This window comes from Nylanderia fulva, unplaced genomic scaffold, assembly GCF_048542155.1.
Source record: "Nylanderia fulva isolate GAGA-0341 unplaced genomic scaffold, ASM4854215v1 Scaffold484, whole genome shotgun sequence".
NCBI lineage: Eukaryota > Metazoa > Arthropoda > Insecta > Hymenoptera > Formicidae > Nylanderia > Nylanderia fulva.
Window position 1 is genome coordinate 24,293 of NW_028190570.1, and position 9,773 is coordinate 34,065.

The 9,773-nt window shown below is 41.1% G+C and overlaps 1 protein-coding gene across 1 annotated transcript; it reads right to left on the reverse strand.

Annotated features, from left to right (window-relative positions):
- On the reverse strand, positions 1-7,303 carry LOC146721393 (uncharacterized). The gene is given in 5 exon segments (XM_085486874.1): positions 1-539; positions 3,147-3,543; positions 5,798-5,833; positions 5,835-6,016; positions 6,019-7,303. Coding segments are annotated over 5 exon segments (2,439 nt in total).
- Between the last annotated feature and the right edge of the window lie 2,470 nt (positions 7,304-9,773).

Below are 9,773 nucleotides of genomic sequence, written 5' to 3' on the forward strand. Positions count from 1 at the left end.
TTATTGGTCCTGACGTGGTTCGTGGGGAGCTTGAAATTGAGTTACAATATGACTGAGCTCCAGTTCCGGATTGTTAGGCTGGTTGAGGTAAGTTATAAAAGAAGTGAAGTTATTTTGCGCTTCCTCGGGGATGACGTTATCGACGTCGTGAGTGAGATTCGCGGTGTCCTCGTTGAGAATGTGAAAAGTTCGTTCGTTGTTAAATTGTAAAAGGGGGTCGTACTCTGGCGATGTGATTGGTAGATTTTGATCCGGGATATAATATTCAGGATCGGGTAAGAATTGATGATTAGGGTTTGTTATTAACGTATTTGATTCTAACGGCGAGGGCTCCGGAAATTGCGGGTGAGAATAATCAATGTAGGGCGGAAGGTTATTTATAGGCGAATAAACGTCTGGAGAAGGGGATCGAACGATTACTCGCGTAGGAAATATTTGGACGTGTAAATTTAAGACTCTTCTTGTCCTACGTTCGCGTAGTCTGTGGAGACGTTGCTCGTCGCGATCAATTTGATCTTCCTTCGGAAGGGAGAGACCATCTAATGGTTAAATAAATTTATATGAATAATATGTTTAATAGAACTGAGATAGTTAAATAATCAAAGGTAAATGAATGTGACTCACGTTTAAGTCGTGATTTACGTGTTAGAGAGTTAGAGACGAGATAAATGGTTAATCTATACGAGAATGCCCTTCACCTGTTAATTAATTAAGCGTTGTGTCAATTATAATTATAATTAAACGATACTGAAAGAGAATTGGTAATAATGTGGAATAGGGAAAGGAGTCTTAGTACATGTATTAATATCTATATCAAGAATATTAATATTTGTACTTTCAAGCATCAAAGATTTAAGTTTTAAATATTGAAGTAATAATTCTTAGTAATTATCAAGACCTCTGTCATTCGGTTTGGTAAAGTATTCGCAACTATTGGAAAATGCAAGGTAATAAAAGCGTGAAAGCGATAGAGAGATAGGTGTTCATCCGGCTAGGCCGGGTTCTCTGGTCCTTGTCTTAATAGGCTAATGCGACGTTCACTTTACTAAACGTGCACCTCAGAGATGACTTGCGAATATACCTTATGACAGGGTATATTTCTATTGGTAGTAAATAGGGTTGGGTGGCGTACACTTGTCAAATGAATCGAATATCAATATGCAAAATCACTGTCAGTTGGTGTGGTAAAGTATTCGCAACTATTGGAAAATGCAAGGTAATAAAAGCGTAAAAGCGATAGAGAGATAGGTGTTCATCCGGCTAGGCCGGGTTCTCTGGTCCTTGTCTTAATAGGCTAATGCGACGTTCACTTTACTAAACGTGCACCTCAGAGATGACTTGCGAATGTACCTTCTGACAGGATATAGTTTCTAATGTGTACAGAGGAATTAGCGGCATTTAATTCGCTAATATGTGGTAGGATACAGGATTACATACATATATAAATAAGCAGTGATATAATAAAATACATAAGTATATTTATTATAATAGGTTGAATAAGTATGCGATATCGGTTAAATAATATTGAATAGTATTGGATAAAATATTGAATAGATCGACGATTGTAACGCAAACATATGCAGATGCAAATCGTAGATTGAAATAATATCGGAAACAGAGTAATATGTGGCTTATGTCTATGCTCAAAATTCAGAGTTCGAAAAGTAATGTAAGATTGAGTTAATATTGAATAATTAAATATAATGATTAAATATAATGAGTGCCCGTCGCGCTTTACTATTTAGGGATATGTGAACTGGCTTAAATACTCACAAGGTTAGACAATGTCTAATGTGCTTTGCTATGGTACACTTCGCTACTGTGTTCTTCCCTCTGAGTCTGAAGATCTGAGGAGCCTCGGTACCTCGGTCCGAAATGGCGGCTATGCCTCATCAAAATGGTGGCTATGTCTTCAGGACCCCGTAGTATTTGCTGGATTGTTGTTGACTGGAACTACTGCGACGAAATCACTGCCGTTCCGTGCCGGGTGCAGGGTTTATATACCGTAAAATGTGGCTCGCTCCTCCCATCGGGTGATGCGGCTTAGCCAATAGCAAGAGAAGTATGCCGGGGAAGTACCGGAGACAATCTGTTCCTGGTAGAGATTGCGACGGTTAAATCCCGGAGAGATGGCTTCTTAGTAGCGATAGCGGCGTTCCTTTGATGACTCATCGCCGGGCGCTCCGACTTTCCTTATCCTATTCTCGGTAGCGATAGCGGTATGCCTTTGTTGGCTATGCACTCCGACTTATCTTATCTTCTTCTTGGTAGCGATAGCGGTGCTTCTTTGGTGACTCACCGCTACGCGGCTTGCAACGGGCCTTGCAGGTTGCAACGTGTTTCAGCGTTGCATCATGCTTTGCGTCATGCTTCAGGAATGTAACGGTTCGCAACCGTCTTTCTAGAACCTTCTAGAATCTTTTTGATGTTTCTTGAGAGTAAAGCCGAGTTCACATAATAAAGCGGGTTTCATACCTAATTACTACTTTACGAACGATATCTATATATTTTAGGTATTATTCATTAAAATATGTCAATTCCTTTTGCAATTTAAAATAAAATGCATTACTTCGTAAATTTTGTTATAGATTAAAATAATCTTATTTGCTTTAATTTATATTCATATTTGCATGTAAATGGTAGAAAAGCTTAATTGTAACTTCTATTGTTATTTTATAGTTAGAGTTTAATAATCATGATAGACAGGTAAAATTTATCAATTTACATTTACATTTCGTAGTTATATGTAAATTGATAGGTAACTTGCATCAGGAACGAATTTCTAATAGTAGGTATACTAGGGGGGTTCTAACCCATGGGCAATGAGGGGGGGTGAGGGGCGGGCAGAAATCATATTTTAACTTATGCGAGACTAAATATTTGTTAATACCGGTCTTTCATGTAGGTTAGCGATTGTCATGACTAATATGTTAAAGAATTAATTTTGAAAAAGATTGAAATTTTGAAATTTGTCTGGACGTTACATCTCCCCTTCTATTTGAGAATAAAACCCGACGTTGACCTAGGGTTTTGTTCGAGGTTATAAAGATGCTGCTGTAAGTCATTATATGTCCGAGGGATAGTTATATTTGTGGATTCCATTTCTCCAGGTCGTTTGGTGTTATAACCTTAAAGTTGTGGCTGACTTATCACTGGCGGTTCTTTTGGCAGTGCAGGGTGTGTGTCTGAGATGGTGGCGAGAGGTGTGGCGTCTTCTGGGAATTTGTTCTTTTTTTCTTTTTCGTTCATATTCTTGCGGCTGAGGTGAAGCAAGAGATTAATTAGAGAGTCCCATAATGCTCCTATTAGATGTAGACTACATCCATATACGGTATGTAGTGCATATCCATGGATGATGGTGTCAATTGCCAATTTAGCAATACGAACGATCATAAATACTCCAACGACACCGGCCGTGGCTGATCCGAAACTCATGAATCCTTTCCATATTTTTGCTGCGGTGTTGTCTACGATTTTGTTGAGCGATTCTTCGTCTAGTAGTTTGTATAATGAGACGGAGTCGGCGTTAACTGGATGTCCAATGTCACGTCCGGCCGTATAAATTTTTTCGTTTACTCCAAGTTCCTTAAACGCTATTTGAAAAGCGCGCCAAAGCCGGCCATGACGCTTAACTCCGCCTAGAAACTAAGCGTGGCGCTTCGTAGCGCCTAAGGATCTCCCACCACGGTGAGAGCCCCTACTCCGGAGAGTTCCCCCTCTCCAGGCCGCCGCAGGCCCGAGCCGCCGAAACGAAGGACCTCAGAGCAGTCTCGAATTTCGGCAGTTCTCTGCGCGACACCGAACAGTATAGTCGCACTCCTAAATTCTAACTCTAAGTCCAAATTCTAAATCCTAACTCTAATTCTAAAATTCTAACTCTAAGTATAATATTCTAACTCTAAATTCTAAGTCTAAATCTAAATTCTAATTCTAAGTTTTAGTCTCGAATTTTGTACTACTATACGAATAAATCAGTGTATTCATGTGTGAAAACTAGTGTTCAGTATTCTCCAAAACTTCCACTCCCGTGATAAAATACGATAGCGTTTAAATTTGTCATACGGCGTTTGAATTCAGAATAATTCAAACTGTGTTTAGAGCGGACCACCGCTCATCACAGTCAGAATTAACATTCTCAGCATTTGCCAAAATAAGGAATTGATAGTGAGGTCCGCCGCATATCAACCCTCCTTATTTGAGTAATCATTCAGAGGATGCATCTAATTCAATATGCCTAAGACGCGACGCGCAGGAAGGAAAAATCAATTACGAAAACTAAACCGACTTTATCGCGAATCAGCAACCGAGGAATATTCTCAATTCCTCGGAGTGGAATATCAGGCCGATCCTGAATACGAGAACATTTTCAACATTAAAAATAATAACAACGGCGAACTCCTACAGTGGAAGTGCATACCAATAACGTTCCAACCACGACGCCTGCCGCCGCCAAACATCGCAGTGAACGACCCTCGCCGCACGCACTATTTCCAAGTACGAGCCGACACGATCAAGAAAGTGCTACTAAAGGTAAGTGAAATTCACGTTAACCTAAAGAATCGCGCGTGTTAGCAAATCCAGAGACGCTTCTACCACGTGGAAGAGAACATTCTAGAAAAATCTCCGACGCATTTTTCCTCTTTTCCATCGTCACTGCGGAAGCTATAAAAAAAAAGTCGGGCTATAAAACTAGGGTCGACCACCACATGCGGTGCTACCCTCGGAATTCTAACACGGAAAAACGCAAATAGTTCAATCTCTTAAAAATCTTGTGTCTCAAGAAATAACTTCGTAAATCCGTACAACAAAGTAGTCATTTAAACAATAATCAATTGAGAACACTTTCGATTTACCAACATTACCGACGATATACCGACATACGTTCTTTTACCGACGTTATCGACAATATACCAACATACGTTCTTTTACCGACTTTACCGACGATATACCGACATACGTTCTTTTACCGACGTTATCGACAATATACCGACATACGTTCTTTTACCGACATTACCGACTATATACCAACATACGTTCTTATACCGACATTACCAACCATATACCAACGAACGTTCTTTTACCAACGGGTTATCGACACCTTACTGGCACCTTACCAGTGTTTTACTGAACAATTACCGACGGTTTTGCCGACGACTACTAACTTCTCGATAACTGCCGGGTTCACCGAAGATCTACGAGCGAATGACGCATTATCAATTCGATTACGCAACAAACACAAATGTGCCCACTCACCCTTAGAGGTATAACTCCTCCTCCAGAAGTTAATCTCTTTGTACCGTTTGAACTCTTATTCTATTGCCAAGTTAGTGTCGGGTACATCCATTTTGAGACTAAGGCAGCTCTCTGCATTTCATGCTACTCCACCTTACCTAGAGTCTCGAAATTACTTTGGACAAGGATTCGGAAGCATACTCTAATCATAGGCGGAACACCTATCGGAATAAATTGCGGAGTCTGCAACTTCCGACTTACCCTCACGCGAATCGGTGATTTGTGCGAGATTTGTCAGTTTACGTACGAAGATTACTTACGCAACCCCAACGACGTTTCGCATAGAGCAATCGACAAAGCTATCTTTATTACAGTAGAGTCACAGGTAGGTCCCACGCAATAATCCGATCACCTCAGTTCCAGCGCGAATAACCTCAGATCGCGGGTATCCCCGGGGAGAATCGCATAGATTCGCGTACCCGTAATAGCGATCGTGTCTCGTGGAAAAAGCCGAGCTCTGCATGCAAATTTTCGCAGCCGCGACCCCACGAGACGTAACACCAATAAGCCCACGGGCGACGGCGTTGAGCAGTGCCGGTTTTCTCTGCGGGAAACATAATGTGGTCTCTCAATTTTTCTATGTCTTGCTGCGTATAGATTCCACTAACAGCTAGTGGTCCGGGTGTTAAATAACTCCAGGTAAGAGATGCCATGGGTCGTAGTTGTTGAGGTGATAACTGTCTTACTTGTGCTTTTGGTGTTAATTGTACCCAAGTGTCCTCTTTCGGTATAACGTTGGTAATTCTTGAGAACATTCTCGCTCGTTTCCGATTTTTGTGACGATTCTTGATTTGGGCGTGAGAAAGTAAGAAGAGTTTCTAACGGTTTCGGGTAACTCGTTATAACATTCTTTGGTTGGACGTACGGTAACTTCTACAGGAATGCATTTTATGATCTGGACAGCTTCTCCGGTGGTGACGGCCATGTATCCCGGCGACTTCATTAGACTATACGCGAATTCATCAGGCAAGAGAGTTGCAAAGGACAAGGCGTTCGTTATTACTTGTCTTTCCAGTTCACATTTTTGCTGTATGACATTATGATACAAAGATGTCATTTGATGTCGGATATGTTTTTCAACATACACAAACTTGGAGTTCATGTAAGTGAATATATCGAGGTTATCCACAGGGATCGTACCTTTATTGGCAAAGGTTTGGCCTTGCTTTGTTTCGAGAATAAATAATTTCGGATGCTCAGTGCGGAGCAAAGTGTATCCGCATAATGGCTGTTCTTTAGTTTTAGTCAAGGCGAATGTGATGTCTTGTGTGGTAAGACTGTAGACGATGGGTGAATTATCGCCTGCTATTTTAGTCGCTAGTCCTTCGTATAGTACGTCGTATTGATTGAAGTTGCATGATTTCGTAGGTACTGGTTTCCAAAAGGTGTAGCCGTCGTCAGAATCCAAACAAAAGCTATCGGCCAGCGTACAGATTGTTCCTGACCTTAACTTGATTTTTTTGTGTTCGAGTTGTACTGGCACATAAGATGATTTGAGTGAGATTTTTGCGACTGCTTGAACAATTACATTGTCCCATGTGCCGTAAGGGTCAGAATATTGCGTACCCTTGCATGTTCCATAGGTTTTTAATTCGCCAGCTAGCGTAAGGCTGTGATAAGAAGTTTGGTTGATTTTAAGTCCACTGATTAAGTGAGCAGGTCCCAAGGAAGTAGTACCGTCTTGAAACATTCGCAGGCATTGAGAATATCCGGTTTCCTGGACGTAATCTGCTTTTCCGTTAAAGACGACCGAGATGTGCGAATGCATGCCACAATGATATATCGTGCGGGATATCTCTAGTTTGCACTGTATAACTTCTGCATAGTTATATTCGGAAAGTTGTAATAGTTGTATATAAGTTTCTGTAGAGTTTGGGGTTTGATGATGGAGATTGCATTCTCCTACATCTAAGAGGGAAACGGCGGTGATGTTGAGATGCTGTCCGCCACAATCAAATCCAATCAAGGCGAACGAAGTTTTAACGAAGAGTATTAGAATAATCCCTAACATCATGACAAGCTGTAACGCACAATCGGACTGGTTTTGTTACGTCCAATAATTCATCTAGCGATAAATTACCTTCTGCACAAGACGGTCTTCTCTCCCGTCTACCTCGGTGGACGTTTAAGAAGCTGCTCTCTATTTGTTTTATGGGCAACCTGCTAGGCCGGCTATACCCAGGGAAGCCGAGAGCTTGAGATTCGATTGAGAGTATCGGACGGAGAAGGAAACTGACGGGTCGGGTCGATAAATAAAGATATTTTACAAATATAATGTCATTTATTCATTTATAAAACCTTTACGTCGATATAAAGTTTATTGGTCCTGACGTGGTTCGTGGGGAGCTTGAAATTGACTTACAATATGACTGAGCTCCAGTTCCGGATTGTTAGTCTGGTTGAGGTAAGTTATAAAAGAAGTGAAGTTATTTTGCGCTTCCTCGGGGATGACGTTATCGACGTCGTGAGTGAGATTCGCGGTGTCCTCGTTGAGAATGTGAAAGGTTTGTTCGTTGTTAAATTGTAAAATGGAGTCGTACTCTGGCGATGTGATTGGTAGATTTTGATCCGGGATATCATATTCAGGATCGGGTAAGAATTGATGAATAGGGTTCGTTATTAACGTATTTGATTCTAACGGCGAGGGCTCCGGAAATTGCGGGTGAGAATAATCAATGTAGGGCGGAAGGTTATTTATAGGCGAATAAACGTCTGGAGAAGGGGATCGAACGATTACTCGCGTAGGAAATATTTGGACATGTAAATTTAAGACTCTTCTTGTCCTACGTTCGCGTAGTCTGTGGAGACGTTGCTCGTCGCGATCAATTTGATTCTTCCTTCGGAAGGGAGAGACCATCTAATGGTTAAATAAATTTATATGAATAATATGTTTAATAGAACTCAGATAGTTAAATAATCAAAGGTAATTGAATGTGACTCACGTTTAAGTTGTGATTTACGTGTTAGAGAGTTAGAGACGAGATGAAAGGTTAATCTGTACGAGAATGTCCTTCACCTGTTAATTAATTAAGCGTTGTGTCAATAATAACTGTAATTAAACGATACTGAAAGAGAATTGGTAATAATGTGGAATAAAAAAAAGGAGTCTTAGTACATGTATTAATATCTATATCAAGAATATTAATATTTGTACTTTCAAGCATCAAAGATTTAAGTTTTAAATATTGAAGTAATAATTCTTAGTAATTATCAAGACCTCTGTCATTCGGTTTGGTAAAGTATTCGCAACTATTGGAAAATGCAAGGTAATAAAAGCGTAAAAGCAAAAAAGAGATAGGTGTTCATCCGGCTAGGCCGGGTTCTCTGGTCCTTGTCTTAATAGGCTAATGCGACGTTCACTTTACTAAACGTGCACCTCAGAGATGACTTGCGAATGTACCTTATGACAGGGTATATTTCTATTGGTAGTAAATAGGTTTGGGTGGCGTACACTTGTCAAATGAATCGAATATCAATATGCAAAATCACTGTCAGTTGGTGTGGTAAAGTATTCGCAATTATTGGAAAATGCAAGGTAATAAAAGCGTAAAAGCGATAGAGAGATAGGTGTTCATCCGGCTAGGCCGGGTTCTCTGGTCCTTGTCTTAATAGGCTAATGCGACGTTCACTTTACTAAACGTGCACCTCAGAGATGACTTGCGAATGTACCTTCTGACAGGATATAGTTTCTAATGTGTACAGAAGAATTAGCGGCATTCAATTCGCTAATATGTGGTAGGATACAGGGTTACATACATATATAAATAAGTAGTGATATAATAAAATACATAAGTATATTTATTATAATAGATTGAATAAGTATGCGATATCGGTTAAATAATATTGAATAGTATTGGATAAAATATTGAGTAGATCGACGATTGTAACGCAGACGTATGCAGATGCAAATCGTAGATTGAAATAATATCGGAAACGCAGAGTAATATGTGGCTTATGTCTATGCTCAAAATTCAGAGTTCGAAATGTAATGTAAGATTGAGTTGATATTGGATAATTAAATATAATGATTAAATATAATGATTAAGTATAATGAGTGCCCGTCGCGCTTTACTATTTAGGGATATGTGAACTCCCTCTCGTTGTCCGCCACCTTGTCGTGGTGAGAGGGCTCACCCTTTGCAAGAGGATACTCTTGCGAGGGGTGCCAAGAGCGGACCGTACCTTCCGAGGTACACTGCCCCCGGTCTCGGGGGCACGCCCTCCGTCTCTGTGGGCTCTCCTCGGGCGGTGGAAGAATTCCACCCCCCGGGGAGACGGGGCCCACTTCCCCGTAAGAGCTTCGGCTCGTATGTGGTAAGGGATGGCGACCCGGAATTCAAACGCCCGGTGGCATGGCACCGTTAGGAGAGGGGACTGCACGGCGCTTCGGCGCTTCCCCTCCCACCATGCTCTGTGGCCCGGTGAACCTACCGGGTAGGCGGCTTCTGCCGCCCGGGGTTTTTCCCTCCCCTCCATCATGG